This window comes from Penicillium daleae (assembly GCF_028827525.1).
Source record: "Penicillium daleae strain IBT 16125 chromosome Unknown utg000005l_segment0_segment0, whole genome shotgun sequence".
In the NCBI taxonomy this organism is placed as follows: Eukaryota; Fungi; Ascomycota; class Eurotiomycetes; order Eurotiales; family Aspergillaceae; genus Penicillium; species Penicillium daleae.
In genome coordinates, this window is record NW_026623153.1 from 681,675 (window position 1) to 708,780 (window position 27,106).

General features: G+C 50.5%; 12 protein-coding genes across 12 annotated transcripts; 8 read left to right on the forward strand and 4 right to left on the reverse strand.

Annotated features, from left to right (window-relative positions):
• Positions 1-46: 46 nt before the first annotated feature.
• On the forward strand, positions 47-1,517 carry N7458_004545 (uncharacterized protein; the record flags this gene model as incomplete). Its single annotated transcript, XM_056907927.1, has 4 exons — positions 47-193; positions 285-660; positions 720-980; positions 1,048-1,517. The coding sequence occupies 4 exons, from the start codon at positions 47-49 to the stop codon at positions 1,515-1,517; spliced, it is 1,254 nt and encodes a 417-aa protein (XP_056766545.1).
• A 513-nt stretch (positions 1,518-2,030) lies between these two features.
• On the forward strand, positions 2,031-4,134 carry N7458_004546 (Zn(II)2Cys6 transcription factor; the record flags this gene model as incomplete). Its single annotated transcript, XM_056907928.1, has 5 exons — positions 2,031-2,502; positions 2,581-2,915; positions 2,966-3,102; positions 3,167-3,402; positions 3,440-4,134. The coding sequence occupies 5 exons, from the start codon at positions 2,031-2,033 to the stop codon at positions 4,132-4,134; spliced, it is 1,875 nt and encodes a 624-aa protein (XP_056766546.1).
• Positions 4,135-4,260: 126 nt separating this feature from the next.
• On the reverse strand, positions 4,261-4,812 carry N7458_004547 (uncharacterized protein; the record flags this gene model as incomplete). Its single annotated transcript, XM_056907929.1, has 1 exon — positions 4,261-4,812. One exon carries the CDS (start codon positions 4,810-4,812, stop codon positions 4,261-4,263), a length of 552 nt encoding a protein of 183 aa, XP_056766547.1.
• Positions 4,813-8,801: 3,989 nt separating this feature from the next.
• N7458_004548 (uncharacterized protein) lies at positions 8,802-9,602 on the forward strand (the record flags this gene model as incomplete). The annotated part of the gene is made up of 1 exon (XM_056907930.1): positions 8,802-9,602. The coding sequence occupies one exon, from the start codon at positions 8,802-8,804 to the stop codon at positions 9,600-9,602; it is 801 nt and encodes a 266-aa protein (XP_056766548.1).
• Positions 9,603-9,901: 299 nt separating this feature from the next.
• On the forward strand, positions 9,902-10,661 carry N7458_004549 (uncharacterized protein; the record flags this gene model as incomplete). The annotated part of the gene is made up of 2 exons (XM_056907931.1): positions 9,902-10,108; positions 10,374-10,661. Coding segments are annotated over 2 exons (495 nt in total), but the record flags the coding sequence as incomplete, so codon positions are not given.
• Positions 10,662-11,163: 502 nt separating this feature from the next.
• On the forward strand, positions 11,164-12,905 carry N7458_004550 (NEDD8-activating enzyme E1 regulatory subunit; the record flags this gene model as incomplete). The annotated part of the gene is made up of 2 exons (XM_056907932.1): positions 11,164-11,538; positions 11,595-12,905. 2 exons carry the CDS (start codon positions 11,164-11,166, stop codon positions 12,903-12,905), a joined length of 1,686 nt encoding a protein of 561 aa, XP_056766550.1.
• A 419-nt stretch (positions 12,906-13,324) lies between these two features.
• Positions 13,325-14,813, reverse strand: N7458_004551 (tRNA-splicing endonuclease subunit SEN54 family protein; the record flags this gene model as incomplete). The annotated part of the gene is made up of 3 exons (XM_056907933.1): positions 13,325-13,779; positions 13,847-14,598; positions 14,701-14,813. 3 exons carry the CDS (start codon positions 14,811-14,813, stop codon positions 13,325-13,327), a joined length of 1,320 nt encoding a protein of 439 aa, XP_056766551.1.
• Positions 14,814-14,993: 180 nt separating this feature from the next.
• N7458_004552 (uncharacterized protein) lies at positions 14,994-15,275 on the forward strand (the record flags this gene model as incomplete). Its single annotated transcript, XM_056907934.1, has 2 exons — positions 14,994-15,032; positions 15,087-15,275. 2 exons carry the CDS (start codon positions 14,994-14,996, stop codon positions 15,273-15,275), a joined length of 228 nt encoding a protein of 75 aa, XP_056766552.1.
• A 733-nt stretch (positions 15,276-16,008) lies between these two features.
• N7458_004553 (arrestin C-terminal domain-containing protein) lies at positions 16,009-17,428 on the reverse strand (the record flags this gene model as incomplete). Its single annotated transcript, XM_056907935.1, has 3 exons — positions 16,009-16,251; positions 16,325-17,209; positions 17,351-17,428. The coding sequence occupies 3 exons, from the start codon at positions 17,426-17,428 to the stop codon at positions 16,009-16,011; spliced, it is 1,206 nt and encodes a 401-aa protein (XP_056766553.1).
• A 1,080-nt stretch (positions 17,429-18,508) lies between these two features.
• N7458_004554 (putative DNA polymerase delta subunit 4) lies at positions 18,509-19,227 on the forward strand (the record flags this gene model as incomplete). Its single annotated transcript, XM_056907936.1, has 3 exons — positions 18,509-18,854; positions 18,940-19,007; positions 19,087-19,227. 3 exons carry the CDS (start codon positions 18,509-18,511, stop codon positions 19,225-19,227), a joined length of 555 nt encoding a protein of 184 aa, XP_056766554.1.
• Positions 19,228-24,047: 4,820 nt separating this feature from the next.
• On the forward strand, positions 24,048-24,831 carry N7458_004555 (CFEM domain-containing protein; the record flags this gene model as incomplete). Its single annotated transcript, XM_056907937.1, has 3 exons — positions 24,048-24,128; positions 24,215-24,353; positions 24,425-24,831. The coding sequence occupies 3 exons, from the start codon at positions 24,048-24,050 to the stop codon at positions 24,829-24,831; spliced, it is 627 nt and encodes a 208-aa protein (XP_056766555.1).
• A 399-nt stretch (positions 24,832-25,230) lies between these two features.
• N7458_004556 (acyl-CoA desaturase) lies at positions 25,231-26,508 on the reverse strand (the record flags this gene model as incomplete). Its single annotated transcript, XM_056907938.1, has 2 exons — positions 25,231-26,243; positions 26,298-26,508. The coding sequence occupies 2 exons, from the start codon at positions 26,506-26,508 to the stop codon at positions 25,231-25,233; spliced, it is 1,224 nt and encodes a 407-aa protein (XP_056766556.1).
• Between the last annotated feature and the right edge of the window lie 598 nt (positions 26,509-27,106).

A 27,106-nucleotide genomic window follows, 5' to 3' on the forward strand; every position in this document is an offset into this window, starting at 1 on the left:
AGACCGGCAAGAAGACTTTGTAAAGGCTTTCAATCCTCCAGTCAACATGGCAGCGGGGATGTCAGCAGCCGTCTTGATGGTCACATGGACAGAGACATGCATCGGCCTGATATTCCTGACAATGCGCTTTCTGAGCAGTTGGAAGTTTACCGGACAGTTTCGATGGGATTTTGGGATCGCAGCGCTGACGGTGGTGAGTGCCTCGAAGAAGACTATCTACGATCTCAAGAAAGCAATCAGGTGGCCCGCGTATTGGTACTAACCACAAACTTTCCCGGATGCAGGTTACTCAGACTACCGCCCAGGTCTTCCTTCAACTGTCTGTCAGGGCAGGTATGGGAAACCACGCTGCAGACTTGTCAGATGAGAGTCTAGTTGTCGCATTGAAATGGGGATGGGCGTTTCAACTTCTGGCTATTGGCGCAAGTATGCTCGGCAAGCTGGCGATCCTGGCATTCTTGATGCAGGTCCGCGGCCGACACGCTTCCAAACCATGGCTACTGATTATACTCGGTGTATTGATATTTGCCATCAATATCACTGTGATGGGAACGATTCTTGGCCAGTGTTCTCCTATGGAGAAATTATGGAATGATGCTCTCCCAGGGACATGCGATCCGGGACGCAAGATGAATCAGAACTATTCCTTTTTTCAAGCCAGTTTGTTCCCCCTCCTTCCCCCAAATAGCAAACAAAATCAAAGCTTAATTTTGGTTTAGGTTTCAACGTTTTCTGCGATGCCGCGTTGGCTACATACCCGGTCCATTTGTTTTGGAGTCTTCAGATGAAGTGGCGAATCAAAGTTGCATTATCTATTCTCATGGGTCTAGGATGGATGTACGTGCTTCTTTTGCTTTTATTGACCCCGAACGTGAAATATCCGGGACTGACCCAAGCGGTTCTGGAAAACAGAGCTGCAGTGTGTTCGGCATTCAAGTGCTATGAATTAAAGGCCCTAACTGAGACTAACGATATCACTTGTGCGTAAATACCCCTCGATTTTCTCTCTCTATCGGCAGAACTGACACGTCGACTTTGCTTTTACAGACGCCCAGTCACCGCTTCTCATTTGGGCTTCAACTGAAGCCTGGATTGTAACCGTCGTCGGCTGCGTTCCGCCTATCAGACCTCTAATGGAACGGGTCCTTCAACACCTCGGCTTCACCAGCAAAAAGACTTCAAGCCGCTACAATGACCAGAGGCATGGTACCTATGTTGTTTATGGTACAAACCAGTCACACATTATTAGCCACTCAACCCATCAGCGAGATCGCAAAGCGCTTGGGCGAGGAGAGGATGATCTAGACTGGGTGGAACTTCCAGATAGGCGGACTTCAACCGACAGCAAAGGACATATTATGAACGATACGAACATCATTGTGACAACGGAATTCAGGACACAATTTGAGGATCGCGAGCTTCCTGACGCTAGATCTTCAAACGGAAGCCAGACTTCTGCCGGAGGTGGAGGTGGAGGCGTTCGAGAAGCTGGCACTGATATTAAGAGTGTGATTTGATGCATTCGATTCTCCCAATGCTATAGCCATTGCGATGATTATCTCACAATGATAGGTCCGACAGTGATCCATCCAACCCAGGGGCTTATTTAAGGCATCAGTGGATGCGAAGTGAAAGCTGAGCGCATTTAGCGCTAGCGCGAGAGAAGATCGAGCTGCTTGACGTGGTAGTAATGCGAAAATGTAGAGGTCCTTTCAGACCTTTCAAAGAAGAGTCAAAGGGAAATATTTGGAAGCTAGTTTAGGTGAAAGTAGTACGTTTACCTAGAAGAGCAAAGAATAAATAATTACCAAGTCAATTCTAAGATTACGGAAATGGACTAGCGCGGCCATAGCACGGTCGACGAGAGGCGAACTCAATTAAACTCTACTGGAGTAAGCAAAAAGGTAAAAGCGGCGAGGCGCACAAATAGACACCTAAAATGTCAGGCAGTTTTGGGCTGAGATGTCCTAGAAACTCGTATTCCCTTGGTGATGAGATCACGAACTCCAAATAATCTTACGAGGCGCTAGATGAAAGGCTCAAAGGAATCTCCCTGTCACACCTGCCGTCGTCAACGGCTCCGTTGCGATGCCACGAAACCCACTTGTAACAAATGCGCCACCCGCGGAGTCGAGTGCCTGGGCTATGGAGCGCAGCCTATTCTCTGGGTTCTACCGCAGACACACACGCCGGCAGCATCGGGAGGCAAAGGTCCAGCATGTTATGCTACGCCAAATGATCGTGGCGATGGCAGCAGTAGCAGCAGCAGCTCGACCAAAGACCTACCCTTTACGGTGGCCACGGCCAAGAGGCGAGGTCGTCCCCGGCTGGTGCTGATGACCCAAGAAGCGAAGGCAAAGCCCGCAGATATGCGAATTCAGCAGAAAAAACACATACGAAAGGGGAACGCGTCTGGCGGGAAGATATGGCTACCCAGAAGCCCGAATCTGAACCCCCCGGGGTACGAGGCAGATCGCCTAGCCATCCATTGCATTAACTACTGTGAGTCTATTCAACAATCTTCTACCCGCAGACGGTGGCCAACCATTGTAGACAACGACTATATCTGCCCAGATTTAGTCCTCATCGACAACCCTCACAACCCACACCGTCTACCCGTCGAATACTGGGCCTATTTCCCTGAGATGATCATGGACATGATTATCAGCGCAGCCTTGACCACGCAGGTCATCCGGTCCAAGGCGGGTTCGGGCTTACTGACTTACAGAGCCAAAATTAATGACGACAAGAATCTCAAACGCCATCACCTAGGCGCTGTGGATCATCCGTCCATGCCCAGTATCTACAAGCACCAGCGGAGCACGCTCAAGTCTCTCAATGCGGAACTGATGAGCCCGCAAGCAAAGGATAATGATATGGTACTGACTCTCATTGTCACTCTGATGAGATGCGAGGTACTTCAGTCATTCTCTGCTGAAGGATATTTGTGCTGATAGCTTTGCAGATCCAACAGTCGGCGTTTGGGGCTTGGCCTGCTCACTTGGAGGCCGCACGTACGATCGTCGCTCACCGAGGCGGATTTACCGCGCTTGCAGAGTCGAAGAGGGGAAATTTAGACTTCATTCTGTCCGAGTTTATGCTGTATGCGCAAAATCTCCAGCGAAATTCAAAGGGTTTTTCTTAATTTTTTGCTGATAATTCGCAGGGTCGATGTAATGAGCACCACCATGACTCCAACGACCTTGTTGGAAGCCAAGACTGTCAAGCAGCTGGAGTACATTCCTCAATTGCCAATCTTGTACCGAGATGGCTTGGAGTCTGGCTTCCCCTGCCCTAACGATCTAGTCGAGTGTCTTATCCGGATCAACTACGCGCGGTTCCTTAGCTCTGTTTCGTTTGCTGATTCTAGCCACATCCACGGCCTTGCGGAGGAATTGATCTGTAACATTGCTTCCTTCTCTCCCTAAGGCCTGGGCAGATAAGCAATACCGGGACAACACCCAGCGGCCGACGGTCTCGTCCCAATCGCAATTTTCATCAGACAGCGAGACAACGATAATCGGCGGGGATGGTCCCCCTGCGGGCATTGCCGATGCTACCCCGACGTTGTCATTAATTACGTCTTCGTCAGCCATGTCGTCCAGCTTTGCGGGAGACCTCAGAGGAAGATGGGAGGATCTCGCCAAGGCATTCCAAGCAGCCGTGCTTCTCTACTGCCTGCAGACTCTGTTCCCATTCCCCGAGATGCAGCTCAGGATTCCCCGTATAATGGTCGCACTCGGCACGAAACACGAATCCAGTTCTGTCATCATCAACGCCGCAACTCTGCGGAATCACATGCTCAAGATGCTCCTCGGTGCGATCCACCGACTGTGGGACATTGAGCCCAAGGATCCAGCCTCCTGGTGCGGCAAGTTCCTCATGTGGCCGATGTTTGTGGCGGGCATGGAGCTCGACTCCTATCCCGAGCTGCCCGAGGAACGGCCATTCCTGTGCAGTTCTCTAAGCAAGTTGTGCGATCATCTCGGGGACCTGAGCTCACTAGACGCGGTGGCTATGTTGGAGGCGACGTATTCTCGGAGTAAGAGGGCAGCCGCTATGGGACACATAGAATACGGGTCGTGGGTTGATCAGATGATCTGGACAGAGGCGAAGGGGTTATTCTTCTTATGAGCGATACATTTAGGATGGGCGACGGTTTCTGAACAGGACGTTGAATGACGTATGATAGGAAAATGGCTACATGCTTATAGATAATCCTCCTCTCTGCTCAATGACTTAATACCACTGACAGAATCTCTACTGATTTGTGACAGCAAGATTTGAGGCATTGATAGCACCAGACTGCGCAGAACTGCTTCGCCTCTGGTACTCGATCTTGGCCAACCCCGTGATAATAATCGCATCCAACATGTCCCACGTCGGCCTTCCCAGAATACTCAACGTCCCCTGCTTCTTTACAGAAAAGCTTGCATTTTCAAATCTCGCAAGTACCCCGCCACCAAAGTTATCCACAAGTCGGATGTTGCTTGTCAATGCCCTGGCACGCTCCCATCGCCAGTTGATACTATTGCCATGAACCTCGTAGTTGCTCGACATCTTGCTCGTCTTCCGCATCGCAAGGGGTGGTCCTGGTCTGTCAAGGTCGATGCCGGAAGAGAAGTGGTGAAAGGACACTTGGCCAATGATGAAACCGCCAGTGGAAGCAGACGGTGCTCGAAAGATGGTCAGGTGTGGCTTGGAGGAGGCCCGGTGGACTGTGTAGAGGACAGTGTGCTTGTCCGAGTCTGTGATATCGAGGCGGGAGTGGCCGTCACGATAGTAGAGATGTAGCTCGCGATGGCTGTCCATTGGGTGGAATGGAGATGAACAGAGTGACTGTATGAACAATTGTTTGGCTGTAGTCTTGATGGGAAAAACTGTGAAGAATGCTTAGTGCTTCTCTTGTGCAAGACCCTGAATGAAAGTCCCTTATATACTGCAGAGCAAGCCGACCGTCATGCCGGCAGTGCCTGCTCTGGGCTGTTTCATGGCTTAAAAAAACACGAGCGGACCGAAAAGAAGGTTACAGTATATGGTTCATAATGGCCTGATATGGTTAGTGCGATCTACAATGCTTGGAAATGAACTAATACGGTTAGTGCTATTGAGCTCCAGCTGGGGCTGAGACCCTGATGCGTCATTGGGAGCCAAACAAATTCAGCGGGTACTATCCGCTACAGTAGTCTCAGTCACGTGCAACACCTAATACCCTACAGTGCCCGCCACTACAATTGCCTAGACGCGTCTGAGCGGGCATCCATAGGCCAAAGGCCTTTGGCGTACACCTTTATCACATATACTGCACTGCAAACTCGAATTCACTAGTCTCATTGAGCGTGAATAGATAGATAGGCATCTCAATTGCGATTTAGAGTAAGCCCTTACTTAGTACTTAAGAGACACACTGTCGATAGATTTATGATTAGACAATGAGGCCTAAGTCCATCATATTTTATACGAGGAAGAACTTTTTTTTTCATTTGCCAGATAGCAAGATATTTCGATGTGCATTTCCACTATTTGTTCGACTTCCGAGTCCGTATTGAGGATAAAGATTAGTCCAAGGCCTGGGTTTGTGCCTCCAAAGGCACAACAGAGCCAAACAAAAATCCACTCTTCCCCGTGCGAATGAAATTGTGCGGTTTTTCTTCGTATCAGAGGCGCTGCAGGATTGAAATCTTACTCAATTTTCCCTACTAACTTGGCGGGATACCTACCACCTATAGCACTGCAAGCAAGCATTAGCACGACGCAGCTAATATCATAAAACTATCAAGTCATCGAATATTTACACTCAGAAAATAACGCAACGCTCTCTAAGAGAAAGCAAACCGTGTATATCAGTACTATATTCGAGAATATCGGCAGAGGTGATACGCTGACTAAATTTTGTTCGCAGTGTTTTGTGTAATAGACGTAAGATGCTAGATACCTAGGGTTTGCTCAAATGTTTGAACTTCGTAAATTGTCCCTCTCATTGGTATCGGGGACATATCAAGCAATTCCATTACCAAACCCATCCACTCTCCCTCTTAAACTAACCTAAACACTAAGTACATAATATCTTGAAGCTCTTGTAAAAGTTGCCTCCATTGCCCTCCAGCTTTGCGGCACCTGCCGCAACAACACATGTTGGAGGGCTGACGGGAACCTCCCTAGAAACACCCGTACAGTTCTCTTGTCCATAGATAACAGGAACACAATTAGAAGCAAGTCTGGTGACCCAAATATTATAGCTCTCTGCAACGGTGACACACTGGCCTGGGATGGAAGTTTGGCCAGTCACCGATTCTGCCCCTAGATCCTGGCATGCCGGGGCATTTGGGCCACTATTCGCAATAGCGTATACCGTACTGTTGAAAGTACGCTCCATGTCACTTATGAATGACGAAGACCTAAATGCCACCCCTTCATTGGTTTTATGTAGCGCGACTGCAGCAATGACCAGGGCGGCTATAGCACAGAGAGATGAGATGATGAGGTAAGCATTGAAAAATGAACTTCTCGTTGTAGTTGAGCGTTGAGACATCTTCTGACCGGCAGTATAGTCATCGACAGAAAGTGGTTCGACCATAGTTTGGTAGGAGGTGAATCTCAAAGACAGGGCACAAAGTGGAAAGTTCCTTGGGCACTGCTGATGTTAGTCAAGAGTAGGGAAAGCCTGAGGAGAGACAGTCAGGACGATACCGCTTCACTTACCAGCAGGTCGGAATGCTCACAGCTTGGCAGTCGCTGCGGGGGCGGCCAGAGTTACCTTGCCTTTTTAAATTTAAACCCGGTTGGAGTCTACACCGAGAAGAATCCTTCTCACTTATAACTTTTTGGAAATGTGCACGGGTACCCTAATGCGATCAATGGCTTCGGTTCCGCCCCAGCTCCGCTAGGGCACTCTCAGTTAGCCGTACGCTATATCAGCCACAGGAGGAACTGATGCTTTTATTGGATGAGGATATGATCCATTGTCGCCACCAGAAACCATCCGCGAGCTTAGCCTGTCCAATACCCCACATCTCGAGAGGTTCCAAAGCCAAAGCCTTTTAGCGTCATAGGCCGTGCAGCAGTAACTTTCACTATATTGTATATCGTACCACCAAACTATGGGAGATTTTCTTTTTCAATTCAATTCAAAGATGTTGAGAAATTTCATCAACAATAGCGTCCGTCAGTCTTCCCACACATTCCAAGTACTCAAAGTTGTTGAAAACAACGGGTTCGGATATTTCCGTGGAGAGGTCAGGCGATGTTTGATCGATTGGCGCTTGTTTTAACAGTTCCCATCGTTTCCTTGTTAAAATTTATTGCCAACGTGGGGATCGCTTGCACTCGATCACACTGGACCTTGCGGAGGATACGAGGTTCTTTCAACCAATGCTCCGATCCCTTCCACAACGAACACCCAATCTTGATTTTCTGACTCGCGATACTATACTAGGGGTTAGAATCCGTTCACAATTGGGCCTGTCCTGTGCCTAAGCGAAGAGCAATCCTGTGTCATTGCGGGGTATTAATGTTTACGATCCCTGTAGTTGCATGTCAAGGTCACATCACCAGGATCAAGGACAAAGGATCTTTATTGAAATCTTTCTCACATGCCCCCTATGTACTGCATTTCCTCGATCGGTCTGGTGCATGCGTCAGTTCGCCCCCTTCTCAAGTTTTGGTTCGGCCCCCGGCCCCCGAAAGTCAAAATTGAGTCGACAAGCTTTTCGTGTGAGATATGCTTGGACTACCCTACTGAAGCCTAAAACTGCTGCGCATTCTACGTACAACTACGGAGATTAATAGGCACCGATGACCCGCGAGGTTGTTTGGTCGTCCATAGCCACTGACGTCTCTATATAGACGGATACTTGCGAGGCTGAACCAGACCCTTGCTAGCTCTATCAATGTACCCTGGGGCTGATTACCCCTGTTGCGCTCTTTCCTGTTCGAGTACGCTACATATTGTTCTATCAAGTAAGTCACAGAGACAGCGATGCCCATGCCGTATTTTTTTCTCTAATCACACGAAAACAGCATGCGCAGATATGGCAGATATGGCAGATACAGATTTGACTCATCGCCTCACTATGAGTCTTTGATGAATTTTGGAATATTTCAAAAATATTTTGCTACCTCAGGCATGGAAAGGGATTTGTGCCCATCCGAATGACCTGGTGAAGCGGATTTTTGGTAAAGATGCAGAGTACTGTTGGTGTAAAGTGAACCAGTATTATCGGCGACAATCTTTGTCGTAGGATGAAAGTGGAACGGTACAGTGTAGGTATAGGATTCTCTTTCTCCTCAATACTATGGACTGCACCCAATTACCACCGGGGAATATTGATTTGGCGTGTAGCCAGCTCCAAGGATTATCGCTTCGCGGCCATACCGATTGATCGAATCCTTTTAGCGTAAATCCATAGTCCATTTTGTCGTAAGTAGTGCTGGGTTTGGTCCTGCTTTGGGGCCCATAGCACGGGCTTGAGCGTTCCCTCGCGAGATCAGGCTATCTTGGAGTCCTGTTCTGCTGGGTTATTTAAGCGAACTGATTTTCAGCCATCTCAGCCTCTGCCCTAGGGTTTGAGTACATCTCCTATCACGCAATAGTCACCTAGGCCGATCGTTTCTGGCTGAAGCCATTTCTGTCTTGGTTCGCGGTGACTTTTCGATATCATATTAGTAGCCACGGTGTGCACCCGTTTCGTCTCATGCAAAGACTGACTGACTAAGTGCAAAGCCAGCAGGTCACTCAATAAAGAACCGACTTCAGACATCCTACATCCATCTCCAAGATACGATCTGCACGTCCTGTCATCATGACGCTCTTCAACCATATCATGGGGCTCTTTTGCACACTGTTCGCACTAGCAGTGACAGTGTCTTCGTACCCAACCACTATCAACATCTCTGCGGAGGAGTTCATGCACTTGGACAAGATCAAAGTGAGACGGGACGGCTCCACTAGCAACCATACAGAGTCCACCGATACGGTTTGTGGACCTTGCACGCCATACTACCACTACACGAAAGTGGGAGATGGAAATCCACACCAAAACTTTGTCATCACCCAAAAGGGTGGTAGTCTCGTGGCTTGCGACACTTCCTCGACGTCTACTGGCACCGGGTTTGCGACCACCCTCGGATGGAGCTTAAGTCTAGGCGTGAACTCAGATTTCGACTCTGCTGGGTTCAGCGTCTCCTCATCTGAGACTTACTCAGTCACCAATACATTCACCTGTAACGGTGTCTCTGCCGAGGGCGGGGATATATGCGTTCTCTTTTACCAGGCTGTCACTGCGTTTACGGTGGATGTCAAGGAAGTGCTAGAATGTCCCTGTGGAGGTGGCGGTACCAGTGACCGGGGCACTGCGGTGGTTTATGCTCCAAACGCCAACCAAATTGGTAGTATCGCAGGACGAGGCATCAATGTCATCTCACATGGTGTTCAACAATGTGTGGGGGATTCTGACAGGACAATCGACTATTATTGTGGACCACCCGGTGGCCCTGACTGGTGGAACGGCAAGGGGGAAGGTCCATGGATCGCAGACTACGTGAATAGTCGTCAACCTGCTGGCTGTGGCATACCCATTGAGGCCAATAGTTATTACGACTAGACCTATCAAGTCAATCTCTGTGGCAACCTGGAAGCGAGATTTTGTATGGATATGGCTTTGAAGTAGGAAAACTGCAAGTGTCTGAAGGTATTCAACATATCTGGGGCATGGAGAACGAATTGGACGATATCTGTTAGGACTAGCTATACGAAGGTCCTGATTGTTTGGATTCGAACTAGAGCGAAGGTTCTAAAGATGTCTCTTGTAATTGAAGTACAGCCCGATTTCGACCCCGGAGCTGGTGATTCCCGATCTCATAGATTTCTTTCTCTACTCTATTGCCATTCAAACTCTTTGATATGGACTGGGACCATCTTGCTGAGAGGGATAACCAACAGTACTTCGCAGCTTGGCTTCAACTCCTGAGCCAGCAATCCCCTGGCCTGCCGTTGAGACTCGCAAGCGAGCACTATCGAAGAGCACGCGCAACAGAGGTGTCGTCATTTACAACCGGGTCTTACAATATCTGCTGCACTGTTGCGTTCGAAGATGGATTTCGTGTTGTGGTTCGATTTCCACCGTTGGGCCCTTTTCGCCTTTACTGTGATGACTTACGGCCATCGAATGAACTTGTTTCAGGGCCAGCCCTCACAATTGCCAGCGTCATTTGACTTGGAATTTACTTATGTTGCTCCCGTTGAATTTACATATACTGCGCCCTGGTGGCTTCTTTTCGAGAATCCTGAGGCTTGGAAGAGGACTTGACGGGGTTTTTGCGTCGTTATGTACCACGTCTGCAAGTTTTTCTCCAAATACTTCGCTCCTGCGAAGACGACCAAGTATGAAAAAAACGCTATAGAAGACTCTCAACGACTATCGGATCGAATGGCACAGTCCATGAAAAATGAGCTCTTTTGGTTCTGCCTTGCTGCAAGGAAGAGTTTCATGTTTGATGATATTTACTGTACATTCCTTGACCGTAAATACTTCGGTCGGGAGTCTCTTGAGAATGGAGTTTCTCTTTTGCCGCAGGAGGAGTTGGATGAACTAGAGGGATTTGTCAGGGTGAAGATGCAGCAAGCCGGTAAAAGTCGCTTGGACGAGCATCTGTCCTATGATGCGTTGATCTCTGATTTCAATGCAAGCTCTGGTCCTGGTCTTGGGATATTAGAAATTTCTTGGTGTAAAACCAGGCCACATCCTCGGAAATAATTCCCGAAATGCCTATATGAAGTATCAAGTTGATCTTCTAGCTGTATATATAGCCTCAGATAGTCACTACCACGTAAAATCATAATTTAAGGCGATAATTATCGGTATAGCTTTGTGCTTCCTAGCCAGACGGTCCAGACCTCTTGCGGCTGATTTCATGCCTAGAATCTCAGGCTGCATTTCCCCACGTAGCTTAGTCAAACCACCACATCCGCAGTCATCAACAACACTCCAGCTCTAGCCCAATTTGTCGAACGAACCATCAGACTAGCTGAGAAGTGGCCAGTGCAACTAGGAAAGCTGAGAGCCCTTGATCCAGAACCCGCGCATGGTTTAATCGGCCATCGATCCAGCCTCTTTGTTTTTCCACAATCACTCTACCGGCTCTGTCCCGCCCACCCCTTCAACCATGACTGATTCCTTTCCAACAGCGTTGACGGGGCCGACCTCCAAAGAACGCAAGTACGATCGCCAGCTGCGACTGTGGGCTGCCACAGGCCAGCAAGCCTTGGAAGATTCCCGCGTGTTGTTGGTCAACTCCGACGGCCCGCTCGGCGCTGGCAGTACAGGAGTCTCTGGCGTTGTTGGCGTCGAGGCCCTCAAGAACCTGGTCTTGCCAGGTATCGGAGGCTTCACGATTGTCGATCCGGCGACTGTCACCGAATCTGACCTAGGAGTAAATTTCTTCCTGGAAGAGGTGTCACTTGGCAAGTCGCGTGCGGAAGAAACATGCCGACTGCTGCGGGAGTTAAATCCTGACGTTCAAGGGTACTTTTATTCAAAGGTATGTTTACTTTCTCCCAGAACCGTCAAATTCTTGGCTCTAATCCCGAGGCATAGCATATCACCGAGCTTCTCCACGACCCAGACTTCTTGCCCCGGCATAAGCTGGTGATCATCACGGGTCCGACTAAGCGTTCCTCGCTGGGCCCTCTCACCCAGCAAGCGCAGAAACTTGGCATTCCCGTGCTATATGTCCATTCAGTTGGATTCTATTCAACTTTCTCGCTGCAACTGGATGCAGAGTTTCCAATTGTCGAGACCCACCCCGATCCAGAGACGACCCAGGACCTGCGCCTTCTGAATCCATGGGCAGAACTTGCCGCCGCCGCCTCGGTCCTGGAAGACTTGGCTGCTATGGACGACCATAAACATGGCCACGTCCCATACATCTTACTTCTCCTCCACTTCCTCGAGCAATGGAAACAATCTCACGGGGGCAATGCGCCAGTCAGCTACAAAGAGAAAACTGAATTCCGTGAGTTTGTCCGCTCAAACGCACGCATCGACAATCCAGAAGGTGGCGAGGAGAACTTTGACGAGGCAGTGGCAGCCGTTCTAAAGACCATCTCACCATTCACCCTACGCAGTTCCACCCGCGAGATCTTCGAGATGGAGCAGTGCAAGCAGCTGACGCCCCAGTCAGCTGACTTCTGGGTAATCGCATCCGCAATCAGCACCTTCTATAGTACACACGGCGTGCTTCCCTTGCCAGGTTCCCTGCCCGACATGAAAGCCCAGTCAGCCGACTACGTCGCGCTGCAGAATATCTACAAGAACAAGGCCCGTCGCGATGTGGAAGAAGTCACCGCCACGATACGCCAACTTGAGTCTCAACTGGGCCGATCGGCCCCGCAAATTCTCAACCGTGAGATCGAGGTCTTCTGCAAGAACGCCGCTCATATCAAGGTTGTCCATGGTCGTGCAGTCCCGCAGATTAGCAGTGACAGCGATTCGATGACGCTCAAGGCTATCCGCAGCCAGCTTAGCATACCCGATTCCCTGATCTCGGTGTTCATCGCAACACATGTGCTTGATGCAGTTGTAGATGAGATTCAAAATAGTGGTCAGGAGGGAGCTCAGCTGTCGGTTGACAATGAGGGTCTCTGGACTAGCCACACCGAACGCATTCTCGCTCTGCTAAGCCGTGATCAGCCCGTTCCTCTTGGGGAGGACGTCCGCGAGGGCATCAAGAAGGCTATCCAGGAACTTCGTCGCGCCGAGGGCGGCGAGCTGCACAACATTTCGTCTCTGACTGGAGGTCTAGTAGCGCAGGAGGCGCTCAAAGTGCTCACTAGACAGTACGTGCCTCTTGATAACACCTGCGTGTTTGATGGGGCGCGCAGTCAGAGCGAGATGTATAGACTTTGAGAAGGGTTGCGGTTTGGATGCGATACCGCGCGGGTAGACTGAATTCATGGCTGTTATGATTTATGATGTTTGTATCGAAGAGAGTTATCTTTAGAAATGGATTCCGTACGGTTGGTACGGACAGTCTAGTTGCATTGGCAAGCTCGAGTCATATCTTCTGCTGTCCTCGCTTGTCATATCCCATTTTCAGGTTGAAAAGGTTGGCTAAACCACGTAGCCATTGCTCTAGCTAATGAGCGTCAGAGTAGAAATGATCATATCTTGCATGCCGTCTGGCTTTGTCGAGACAATCAGGGCTTTGTGTGAGAACAGGCCTGTTCGACCACTACCAGCGCCAGCAGTACCCGACTTCATGTCATTCCGAAGAACATGCCCTTCACCCTACCAAAGTAGTGCGATTATTCCTCCAACAGAGTAGATCACCGCTTCTTCTTCTTTTTGAAATTCCCACCCTTCTTCGGCCCCGTCGGCCCATTCACACCCTCATACAACCTCTCCTTCCCAAACGCAACATCCGCAATCCTCAAGAAACTCGTCACCCCTTGATCAACCACCGCCAAAATAACATTGCGATACCCATGCCGCAGCCGCATATACATGTTGCGCTCCATTTTCTCGCCCTGTGGGGGATCGAGCGGGGTACTCTCGAGGAGGGCGCTTAGTTGGGGCAGTGTTGGGATGGTGGTTGCTTCGCGGGTGCTGATGACCGCGATGCGGAAGTCGGGTGGTGGGAGGGCGGATTTTTTGATTGAGGTGTTGGGTTTGTAGACGTGGAGGATTACGCGGTAGGGGGCTGTTGTGTTTAGGGGGTCGCGTTGCGGTGCGAGGGTGGGATCGTACCAGGGTATTAGGGCGAGTTTTTTGTAGATATCAGCTATAGTAAGTAGGTTGGGTTAGTTGGGTTTGTGATGAGGGTGGTGTGGTGCGTGCGTGAGACTTACCGTAGCTGCGATGAATTCCATATCCGATGACGGGACCAGCCGCTGTGGATGATGTGGATTTTGGATCGTTGATCCAGTTGAAGATGCTTCCCAGTATACCAGCGAGACCTGCGCCGCGCTTGAGCGGCTGCGTATACGCATCAGGGCGATCTTCATCTTCCGCCTTTGCAGAGTCATTCCACCCCGGTGCCCGAGAAATAGCATATCCGATCCTCTTCAAGCTGGAATAGACCGTAAACCGCTCGAGGGTCAATCCACCTCTTCCAATGAGGCACGCATACGCCGCCTGCAAACTCATAGGAATAGACAACTCCTCCTCACACCCTTCCTCGCCAATCCCACCCGTAATCGAAGTCGGCCAACGGATATCCAGACTACCCCGCTCAAGAAGATACAAAGCCTCCTCGGGTAACAACCAAATAACACCTTTCCGATCAGCCTGCCCCATACTCTTGAAATGCTGACCCTTCGGAGTAGGCACGTAGACACATGCATCCGGCGAAACACTGGCGCCCCTAGCGACAGGTTTGCCGGTATCCTGCCCAGGTGTCACCGCGGGCGGGGGAGGGGGACCTTCCGGTGCATATATGGCGATGACTTGATTTTTGGGATTGTGAAGGCGAGGATGCGCGAGCGCATTGTGCATCGCCTGCCGAGAGGCGGATAGGACATCGGCTTGGAACTCGGTCGGATTGGGCTCGAAGTCTTTCTCGCCGCGGCGGGGGAGGCCGGAGGAGGATGTATCGGTGAGGCTGTTGCAATTTCGTTAGTCAATGCTACATGCATATGCTGAGGGTGTCGTTGCGAAGCTAGACGAGGCATTTCGCAGCTTGCCCGCTTCGATGCGCACGTACAAATTGAGGTGATTTAGTAGGCGAAAGTCCTGTGTTTCGTCGGAGAGATCGGTTTCGATCTGCGTGGCCTCGACCGTAGTGCCACGGACGGCATCCTCGTCTGCGTCCGCCATGAATGTCTGGCGAGGAGCTCTGTAGCGAATGCGTGACTGTAGAGTCAGTCGCAAAGACGAAGGGCGGATGTCGCGAGAAATTCGGAGCTTATCGATAAGCGCCTATCAGGGCCCGCTTCAACGGTGGGATCTCTCCTGAGCTCACGCTCCAACAGAATCAACACCCTCGATGGACACATGATGGCGGACGAGACAGATTATAATGAATTGCTGCGCAAGGTACGTGCTTTATATGTAATGAATAAAGAATCTCATATTGAAACTTTCAGCTAGATATCAAACAGCCTCGAAAACGCCCTCGAAACATTCGGGCCAGCATCGAGACAATATCAAGCCATCCTCAGCATTCTAAAGGAATGTCTGCAGGATATTGAGTCGCAGAAACACACCAAAAATCAGAAGCAAATGGTTGATCCGGATACGTTGAGTGCCGCTATGGGATTTTTGAAGATTGGAGAATAGAATCGTTGGGAGGGATTGAGCGCAGTTTTTCTTTTTTGATACCCCGCATGTTCTCTTTTTTCCTTTCGGTCACATAATAAAACATCTACAATTCAAACGAGCCGGTGACATCATACGAAAACTCAATTGTGGCTTTGATTGTATGCACGATTGCAAGATTAGACATTTACATTTCAATTCTACCTAGTACGACCACCAAAGGGTGGTACATGGATATTCGCGTGTGATATCAAGAGCAGATTGGAAGTAGATCAATCAATCAGATCAGCTCGGACAGACCAAAGCCAGAGCATATGATGCGGGGATGGTTCCTGGGAATGTAGTCTTGGGAAAGGCGTCCCTTGGGCATCTCTTCCAGGCCGGAGGTCCAATACCAAGACTCTCAACGCCTCCGGCTTAAGACACCAATCCAAAAAGAAATGAGCCCCTCCCAACACCCTTTTCCCTGCTGAAAAGTCGAATAAGCTTCCATGAATGCCATGTAACAAACTCCAAGCTCTATGCAATCGTAAGACGTGACATGGCATGGTATAGTGAGGCGACCCGGGTAGTTAAGGTCTATGAGAAATGAGATCCCGTTTTGACTGCTTCGGGATATTGGAGTGCAGCCATTAGAGCGGGGATGCCCTCCGAGTGCAGTGTAATCAATGCATTTGAGAAGTTCTCGGGGGAGGTTGATGTGAGTGTAGTGAAATCCCACAGATTGAAGGCAATGCAGCCGTACGGCGCCTCCTCAGTCAATCAGAGGTTTCTTTTGATTCCCAACCAAGGCCACTCCAAGGTGATCCAGGGCATTGGGGTCATTGGGTCGGACGATGGATGGCAATGGCAGCATTGGATTATCTGGGTTCACGTGAGCGGAGTCTCGTGCGGCTTGCTCGATGGCTTCCATCTCCTCTTTACAACCCGCGTGATCGAGGGGACAAACCACGATCGGTTGGCGAATGGTGATGTCTCTCGCTGATGTAAGATGTGCCTAGCGAGTCAGGATTAGCTTTCAATGTCCTCGAGTTCAATTGCGTCGCACACTTTGTACAGACAACACTTACCCGTACGGTGAGGTAATACTCAATTTTATACAAACTCGCCGTCGTCGTGAACCCGCTCACCCCATACATGGGAAACGCCATCCGACTACGCGGCAATATACCTTCCGCGTCCCGCATGTCCTTGGCCGGAAACACCAATCCCAGATTGGTGAGATAACCTGACTGGGGAAGCCTGACGCCCACGGCCTCTGTTTTCTTGGCCAAGGTCTTGACCTTGCGCTGGGGTTCGTCGCCCTCATGGTTGTAGATGATCTCCTCGTCGATGCCGATGGTGATCTTGCTGATAGTGACCTTCCGGGCCTTGCCCATCCAGTCCTGATTGGGGGATAATTTGACATAAACGCTGACGGGATCCAGCGGACCGTAAGACCAGCGCGGTAATGAGATGGCTAATGTGACGAGATGGTCTGATACCCGCTCCGCTGACTCGGGGCGATTATACATGCCAAAGGTGGAAAGGGTGTCGTAGCGGGCGATAGGGACGGGGAAGGTGTATTTGCGTTGTTCAGAGTGCCCTTGTTGTACCATGACCAGCATCTCGTAGTATGTTTCGGCTGTTCGACTGGGTAGTTGTAGGCTGGCGGGGGGTACCCGCCGAGAGGCATCACGGCCGCCGCGGCCAAATGGGATAAATAGGACGAATGGTAGATCCATAGCAATCACCTCCTCGTATTCCTTGCCGGCAGGACATCGAAATAACAGCATTTCCTTGCCGACGATATCGGTGATTTCCTTGCGCGGTGGCGCCAGGCGCTTCTTTGTGACGGAGTCGGCGGATGGGTGGATGGTCTCACGGCGGAGGAGGGATATGGTGACAAGGGAGACATTGACTGGGGCGGAGATACCGACGCTGGGCCGGATCTCGACTTTACCTTCGATTCGGGGCTGGTTGGTTGGCGATGTCAGTGGGTCTGATAATTATCCATCTTTCTCCGAGTCCAGGGGATAGATTGCCAGCTCGGGAAACCAGGGACACCAGGGCGACCAAGACCGCGGGGGGTAGAGGTGATCAATGTAGGCGCTTACCATGGTGGCAGAGATGCCGGGGTATCCGATGAGAAAATTGCCATTTGCCGGACCTGAAACGCGCACAAAGGCGGCCATCTCGATGGAAGTGTTCCCGCAACACCATGGGCATGCGGCGGAGGGGGCGCAGTGAAGTTGTGGGGAATCTGCGACCTCGGAACCCTGTCGCACGGTTCATATGGGCCCCCAGTTGTTGGGGGGAAGGGAGGGGGAGGGGAAGGAGGACGAAGAAAGACCGTTGTAGAATGAAGACAAACGGCTGGGAGGGGGTAGTGCGGCTGACGGACGGCGGCAAATACGAGAGCGTGTGGATGGGGGGAAGGAGAGGGCGTCAGGTTGGGTCAGAAGGATGAGAATCTGAGGGCAGCTTCTGGATGAGTGCCGTGTCCACCGTCCATGTGGGGGGGAGGTCCCTCAAGGGCGAACCTCCAGCCTCCCCCAGCCGAGCCTAACTTTGAGCCGCGATTGCATCATGGTTTTTAGGCGCGCGGTATAACTCACGACATTGGCCTGCAATGCATGAGAATACGAGATCGCTACACATTACGGACAACGCATCTCGATTGCAGGCCAGTTCGCAGCTACGTTTAGACTGACAGAGCTGACATCGTCGTCATCGGCCGCGTGCGTGCTCACCTCAGCCCAACAGGCCTTCACAGGGGAATCTCATATAGAACAAGAAACAGGGTTCGAGGAATAATATATATTCGATGCTGCCAACCAGGTGGACGCTCAGCTGGACTACATCCGGCCAGGACATCATTACTTGGATACTTCGTACGGAGACTATACTACGTCCAGATTTGTAGCAATATGAAATATATATAAACTACCGGTATACTCCGTCCAGAGATCTATCCCCGATTTACTACCCACTTACATCCCCCCAATATCCCGTTCCAGTCCAGTCCAGTCCACAGTCACTACTGGTAGTATTTAACTGGCAGCGCCGTGTGCGGGCAATCGTTGGTTGCGGTTACTGCGGTTGCCAGGCGCAACGCCAACCAACCGGCATCATCAGCTCCACCAAAAACCCACCCCCAACTTTACCTTCAACTACACCTACAACCCTTAGCTTCGACCAACCTCCACCCCCTTCTCGACTAGCCTGCCTGACAGCTAACACAGTCACCTCACACATCCCACTCTACACTCACCATGCCTCCCCGCCGCCGAGCCGCCGCACCAGGCGCCCAGTCAACCCTCTCCTTCGGCAATCGGTCCCGAGTCACCAAACCATCCAGCACCCCGACCGCAATCCACAAAGCCAAGACTCTCGATTCTCCCGTCCAAGTCTCGCCATCGGGGACCCCAGAGCCCCAGTCGGTCCTAGCAGATGCGCACCCCTCAAAGCCTCATGTCGCCGAGCTCGCAGTCCGACAACAGGCAGCCACACAACTGAAGGAGCCCTTATCCGCGGAAGACGAGCGGGCCTTGAAGCTGAGCAAAAAGGACTTGCAGTCATACTGGAGGAAGGAGGAGCAAAAGCGGAAGGCTCCACGGGGTGAGTTTAGCGGGGGGTGATACAGTAGTATTGCCAGGGAGATATCATCATATTATGGAAGGACTGATTTGTGTGGGGTTTACAGTTCACCAGGCGGATTTGGATCTGGAGGAGAAGATTCTTCGTCACTTTGACCTATCTAGTCAATATGGGGTATGTCATATGTGATATGACTGTCTACGTTGTCTTGTCATTGTCCTGCGAAGAAGCTCTGCTAATACCTCTTTTCTAGCCGTGCATTGGTATCGCTCGAGTCAAGCGCTGGCGACGGGCGAATATGTTGAAGTTGAACCCGCCTATCGAGGTTCTAGCTGTTCTCTTGCAAGATGGGAAGGTGAAGGAGCGGGCGCGTATGGATGAACTGCTCTCGTAGCGAGTCACCAGAGGCGAGAATGGAATGGAGTAAAAGATCTGCTCGGTTCGATTGTCTGTGGAGGAATCGAGCGAGCGCTGGGAGGGATTGGATATTCTTGTAAGCGGGCGTTTGGGATTGTATAGTTAGCAATGGGCAACGAGGTATGAATTTCAAGTGTTAAGAACTATCCTCGTTCTTTTGTCGTGTTAATAGTGGGCTACTGGAGAACGCTTCCAGGGTTAGTCGGTTGAGGGACTTGTTATCTTGGCCTCCGATGCAACATAATGGCAGTCCATCCAACATCTTCATATGCTCGCCGAGGCAAGATCAGAATCACAATCAAGCACCCTTTGTAATTCCGACATCTTCTCGTCGTCGTGTTTTAGAGAAATTGCACTCGTCTCTTCTCGCCCCAGGGTCCATGATAGTCAGACCGACACGAGCCTCGAGCCACTCAGGATAACCCCAGAATCGCGCTGGACTCGAAGGATCTTCGATCGGAGATTATCACTTCGAATGCCCGGGCTCCATGCCCGGGTCCTCTGTCTATATTTCAACAACTCCCCCACGGTACACATGTCCCGCCGCGAGTCCCACTGGGTAACATTGTCTAGACCGAAAGTAGGTAACGGAGTATAGTCCTTCTTGTTTGTCTCGAGTCTGGAAATGAGCTCCGAAGGATATGGATAGGCTGTAAGGAGGACGGAGTATTCAAATTAGATGCTCCTGGAAATACTCGTGCTGTTCCACCCGTCTCTGATCGACACGATCGGGTTATCCAGGTCCAATCGTTGATGTCAATGGGGCGGCTCGCTTGCAGTACGAAGTACGAAGTACTGGGCAAAAACTAGCAGAGAATAGGGCAGCAAAGACTGTGGATTATTATTTCTCCCGTGGAATCTCCCCAGATTGCTGGATTCCCGCCTTACGGCCGAGTGGCACTCGCATTCTGGATCTTTCTCCCCGCAGAGTCAGGCCAATGATGCTCTGCAGAGGGAAACCTTCGGACAGCAAGTGGACGGGTTGCCTGACCTGTCAATCTCAATGTCAGCCTCGCTCGATTGAAGAAAGCCGTTAAGCCTTTGACTCGTTTCGAGGGTCTCCGGAGTAGAACGAAAAAAAAAATAAAATGACCGGACAGGGGTGTCTCTACTGTAGTTGGATGGTCTACGGGAGTTGGTGGATGGCCTGGTCTTCTCGGTCCATCCACTTCTCCATTATTCACTTCTCCAGGCGTTGCCGCTGCCATTGCGCCGTCGCACTCATTGACTCTGAAATAGATTAACCCGCCTCCAATCTAACCCGAATGCAGGGTTCCTGCCGCGTGCGCCTCAGCCCAGGCGTCCTGGGCCCTGACCAAAGGGACTGACTGGTCTCTTTTGGGCCCTGACATGGACATGGGCTGTTGGTGGCTTCCAGAAATCCACACCAGTTTATCCATATTATTCCCTCGGCCTTGGCCCTTGACAAGATTCTCGGAAATTTATAATAAACAACCCTGTCCGTCGTCTCCACGATTTCCATGTGATCGTCGCTGCTTTCTGTTCCTGGCCCCACGCTTCCTGCGGCTTGAACGGGGTCGACCCGGGGTCGACCGTCGAGTTCGACGGTGACCCTTGGCACACACCAGAGAGTGGAGGAGAAATGTGTGGCTCCAGCTCTCGCCTGTACTGTATCTTGTGTTCAGCGCAGAAAGGAAAACGCAAAAGGACTCGTTCGTAACCAGCCCCCACCTCCACCATGTCTCACTCTGCTCGGATCGACTGGATGTCCGCGCCCGCGAGACGCTTGCACCCCTGGACTGCATCCGCAGAGTACAATACATCCCGTCCCACGGGTAGGTAACACGGTTCCTGGGAGCATGGTACAGTGGTGTTCCATAAGTTTGCAACACCCGAAAAAGTTCAAACCCATCTCATCAGCTATACTTTGAAACACAAGTTAAAACACAGATGCCGGGAATATCTAGAAAGAGGGTTCAAAAGACATTCAGAAAGATCTGTTAAAAACATAAAATCGAGGCATATCTTGACGGCCTGTTTTCTTGGTCCCTGGTTTCAGACTTTTGAACTGCCACTGTGTACTGTACAAGTTCTCGTCCTAGTCTAAGCCCAAGGTGCCCCTTTCTCGTGGACCCTCCGACATGCATGGACAGGACGCCTCAGGGCCAAAAAAGCTAATCGGCACCCTGCCCTGTACTGTATCTCCATCGTGACCGTCCGAAGCCGAGCAAGGATCACGGCCAGTATGCAGGTACAGCAGGACCCAGATCGAGGGCACATCGCTTCCTTGGAGCGAGCGCCAGTCCGGCGATCCATCGGGCTGTTGGGCGGGCTGGATATCCGGGGGGCAAATTAAACCTTGGAGATCGCAAGAAGGCGAAACAAGGCCATACCCGAGAATAGGTCTGCACAGCGATGATCAGAAAGGGCTACGGAGTCTAGTTTGTTCCCGCGAGGGCTGGAGAGTTGAGGGGGTGCACCGTCCCACCCACCATGATCAAGCAAATCAAACGGCAAACCAATTCCCTATCTCAGTAGGTGCTTTGAAGATCAGTTCAATTTTGGACGTACAGAGAGTCAAAACATGATTGTTCACTATGGCTATTACTCTGACAATTCCCAGCCCCAGAAAGCACGAACTGAACCCCCCCGGCCGTACACCAGGATGGACATGACGGAGACCTGACGGAGAAACCAGTTGAGGCTAGTTAGTCCGAATAAGGCGCTAACTACTCCGTACCTCACTCATCAAATATTTTGGACGGAGTAGGATTCCATACTTCAGTGATAGGGCTGTCTGGATGCCCTGGAAGGTGGTCCCTGGCTAAAAATCGAACCCTCTGGAAAACCAAAACAAACTAAAAAGAAACCAAAGGACGGAGAGGCGGTAACCAGCCCCAAACTGCCAATAGTGTCGCCTCTGACGTCCGGCCATGAGAAACCCCTCTTTTTCTTTTCGCGTGCTGCAAATGCCTCAACTGGTGGTGCCCTACAAAGACGCTAAATAAAAGGCCTAATGGCAGCAGCAGAAAAGTCTGTGTAACGGGACGCGTAGACGGTTACAGTACTGCAGAACAAAGAATAGTACTGAGAGAGACACTGCAATTCTTTTCAGCCAATAATTCCTTCACCATGAATCATGTCTGATTTATTGTTTGGATATATTAAATTGTCTGCAGCATTGATACCGCTGACGGGCTTGTCGGAGTCGGGGCAAGAGCTACTTTCGGTCATGGCGGATACTACCTCATGACGGGGAAAAGAGGGTCAAGAGGGGTCTGGGTGGCTTGGCCTTTTCCTTCGTGAAGGAGGGGGTCTTCCCCGGATTTACCGTTCGGCCTGGTTGGTCCGTGAAAAGAAACAATCCCCTTTTCGGACCTTCTACGGACTAGCGTCGCCAAATAGGGCCAATCAGATACGACACACTCCCATGTCTTGGTCTATTTTTTTCTTCTGGAGTCGTGAGGGTTTAGGTCGAGGGTCCACCAGTCGACTCGTGGTATCTTTCATTAGGTCTAGCTGTACTACCTGACCTTCCCATTATCCTCAGGTTGACCTTTTGGGCTTTTTTTTTTGTCTCTGCTATATATAACCCGGGTGGTAGCTCTTGTCTTAAACGCGGGATGGCTGGGAATTGCTGCAATTCCATTGCGTCTATCACACTGAGTATTCTGCACACTGACGAGGGGCATCAACATTCGAAGCCACCAATTCAATTACGTACAGGGCGTTCGCCTGGAAGTACAATCTATAAGTGGGGATCTGCACGGTGCTACAGGATGGAGTCCCCCCCATGACATACGACTCCGTACTTTGACAACGCCTCGTAGTAACCAATAGCCCAGTCAAAGGTAGCATCTCCCATTGCCTATTATTATTATTGCCTCTCTCTATCTTGGGAGGCCGGACGCGGAAATTAAAGCCCAAGCACCCTGAAGCCGTGCCCTGCACTCTAGTACCAATCAACGCTCTAGAATCAACTCTGCATGTACTGCGACTATCAATCGAGAGCTGAATCATGAGCTCAATTGCCACCGGTCCCAGCAACAAACCGGATCACTAGCTTCTTGGTCTCCTCGGAAGACACACTCCAGAGTAACTTCCCCCATCGTCTCGTCTAGTCTCGTCTAGCCCCATTGCGGCAGTCTCCGGCGAAGTGGAGAGCCACACATCGATCCTATCAAGGATCCACCGTGGTACTGCTAGCCATGTTAGTCTCGTCGTGGGGCTAGCGTACCAAGTCTTCCTAACCCAATTAAGACTATACTCTGGTCCATACGCAAGTATCGTCCCAGGAAGAGCGTGTCTCAAATTATTCGTGCATTTTGCCAGCATCCCAGGATCTAGTCTCAGCCATCGCGGGTCCCTTGGCCCTAGTATGAGGGTCCGGGGACCCCAGCCTTGTTTAATCAAACTGGTCAACTAGTTAACTAACTAACTGACATATGGTTCTGAGTCAACCGCGGTCGATGTCTCTCGCCGCACAGTCTTAGGTCTACCCGTAAGATTCGACGACATGTGACGATCCTGCGGGATATGCGGGATGTGCTGCCTGGTTGACTGCGTTTCCTCGTAGTCAAAAGCAGTGTGACCCTGAAAGGGTATGGCATGGCCTAGTCCATGTTGGCCACCCTAAGGTTTCCCGTCCAACTCTCCTCTTCTCTCCAAAGCTTATAAAAAGCATCTCTGTCCCTGACCCAGACCCAGTTCTTTTTCTTTCTCTCGATCACTTCCCGCCTCTCGCTCGTTAGAAAGTCTTGAACTGTCGTTTTCGATAAATCCCTTTTTTTCAACTTTCGATATATCGGCTTTTTGCTCAGCAAATCATTCGTCAAAATGAAGTTCTCCACCACCCTGATTGCCCTCGTTGCTGCCGGTCTGGCCAACGCTCAGCTCCCTAACGTGCCCAACTGCTCGGTATGATATCGCCATGAATTGATGATGCTTGATACTTGTATCATATCAACAGCCATTGTACGACGTATACTAACCCTGCTGCTTAGCTGAGCTGCTTCGTCACTGCCCTGACCACCGATGGCTGCTCGTCCCTGACCGACTTCGCCTGCCACTGCCAGAAGCCCCAGCTCGTTGGCGACATCACCCCCTGCGTCCAGAAGGCTTGCGACGTCGCTGACCAGATCTGTATGTCTTTACCATCTTCTTTCCATGGAACCTCTTCCAAAGGCAACAATATATACTAACAATCCCAACAGCCGTCTCCAACGCCGTCGTTGCTCAGTGCTCCTCTGCCGGCCACCCCATCTCAGTCCCCCCAATTGAGACCACCACCGCCGGCGGCTCGACCACCACCAGCAGCTCCTCCTCCAGCTCGGCCACCGGCAGCTCTTCTTCCAGCGCCACCGGCACCCTCACTTCCTCTGCTTCTGGCTCTACCTCCGCTACCGGCAGCTCCTCTGTCTCTACCCCCGCTGGCTCCACCCCCGCTGGCTCTTCCACCCCTCTGGCCACCAAGACCGGCTCCGGCTCCGGCTCCGGCTCTGGCTCTGGCTCCGCCACTGGCACCGGCTCCTCCCCCGTCTGGACCGGTGCTGCCGTCAACATCAAGGGCAACATGGCTGGTGTTGCTGCCGTTGCTGCCGCCGCTGCTTACATCCTGTAAATATAGCTAAACTTAATCGTGGGCGATGGATAAGGATTGCCTCTGTCAGCCTTGTTTCTTGATTGGTGCATGTCGGTTGTCTATTGACGCTGGCATCGCCGGTCTAGTCGAGTCCAATCTTTCTTTGTTTCCTTATTTTTCTTGGGTTTGATCTCGCTTTACGCGGTTTTGCTTTTGAAAAAGAGTGGTAAAGGAGATGGGGACCGGGCTATTGAGACGCTTGGTGGCTTTGTGCATGTCTTGTATAGTTCTGATACGCTTAATATACTGGAACGATTGATTGGGATTTGATAGTGAATGTGATATTGATTCATTGAACTTGAACTGAGCTAGAATTTAATAATTAAATCTAGAATCAATTCCTACCCCGAAGCACACATCCAGATAAGATACATCATGTTAATCTTGACGATGGCTAGAACCAGCTATCCTCGCGAATCGCAACGTCGATAGCAGATTCTCGGCCGCGTTTGAATGAGCATGAATTCCACCACCATGGAACAACTTTGTAGCGTCCTTACCGATATGCTCTAGCAAATACCTCTCCCCACCAGGGTGACGGCCAACAAACTCTTCAACGTTATAAACAACACCATCAACAACAAGCAAGCGACGACCATTCTTGACATTTTCAGTATAATCTTCAAAGCTCCATTCCGGCAGCTGACTTATCGGAATCCCCCAGGAAATCTCGTGACGCTGAAGTTCCAACTGGCGCTCAATCTGCTGGAATTGACCCTTCTGAATCTCATTTTCTGGAAACCGTTTCAAGTCCGAGGCAAGGTTGACTTTCTCGCAGAACCAGATAAGCCACTTCGTCGGGTCCCATTGGAACCATCTGATTCCATTTCGGTAGTCGACCGGAAACTCATGGTGGAAATTGTGATATCCTTCTCCCCAAGTGATGAGCGCAACAAACCAGCAGTTTCTCGGTGAGAGTCTGTTCGCAAAAGGTTGATCTCCAACCCAGTGAGCGAGAGAATTGACACAGAAGGTTCCCTGCTGGATCACGAACAGTCGGATGCAGCTGGCCCATATGAACCCTCCAGCGAAGTCATCATACATGAGCCCACAGAATACTGTCGGGAATATATATGCCATCAGAAAGAGCAGTGTGAGGTAGTGTTGACGCTGCCACATGACGATCGGATCATTTGAGAGGTCTTGAATATCCACGCGGCCTGTTTGCTCCGGCTTCCGTTTAATCACGACCCATCCATAGTGGGAATAGAACAGGCCTTTCTGGGCAGAATATGGATCTTTATCGGTATCTGTATAGCGATGGTGTGCTCGATGGTCCCTGCACCATGTCCTAATCGATGATTGCCCTGCACCGGCGCCGAAAAGTGCGAAAACAATTTTCAGAAACGTCCCTGCGGAATAGGCTCGATGTGCCCACAGACGATGATACCCTATCATCTCGGTTAAAAAGAAGACCCATTATAGAAGTGATGAATTCGATTTACCTGCAGTGATGCTCATCCCAGAGGCCGTCACGTAAATGATGGTAAAAATTGCGGTTCGAGACTGCAAAGGTACCCACAGAATGCCGATTATCAGGGCAATTATGGGTAGTCCGCCAGTGAACCATACGCGAATCCAGTTGATTCGGTCAGCCAGCGCTCTCATATTCCCCAGCACCTTACTCAAGGTGGTCATAGGATGAGCGGCGGCCATTAGTGAACACTAATATGATTGAACGAGTTTACCTAAGAGGAAGCTTCTAAGAGATGAGCGGGTGCTCATATATTTGGCCCTGAAAAATGATCTTCGTTCCCGCCCGTCACCGTCGAGCAAAACACAAAGCCCTTACGTCCAAAAAATTAGTACTCAACAAAAGTAAACATATAAGCGGTCAGAAATTCACTGAGACAGCCCAGGGTTCTAGGAAAAAGAAACGTTTTCCTCAGCCGCCCCGAGTGTAATCTATTAGACACGACGCAAGGCAAGAAGTTGAGTTAAGGTTTTGACACAACTTTGGTTTAACTATCTCAACGGTAATGAAGTATTCATGAGGTTTGGTGTTAGTGGTATATACAACCAGAACTCTTCAAAAATATCTTCGGGTGGATTTTGTTGAGACTGGATAGTCTATTGTACAGTCCTTACTTGGATCTGGCTTTGGTTCGAATCACATCCTGCATAAGCAAGGGGCCATAGAGAAACCATCACACAACTAAGTCCCAATCTCAAGAGAAAACATGCGCTAAATCAATAGTCACAAAATTTTGTGGGAGAAAAAGAAATGCTTAAAATCTCATGTAATAATCTTGAA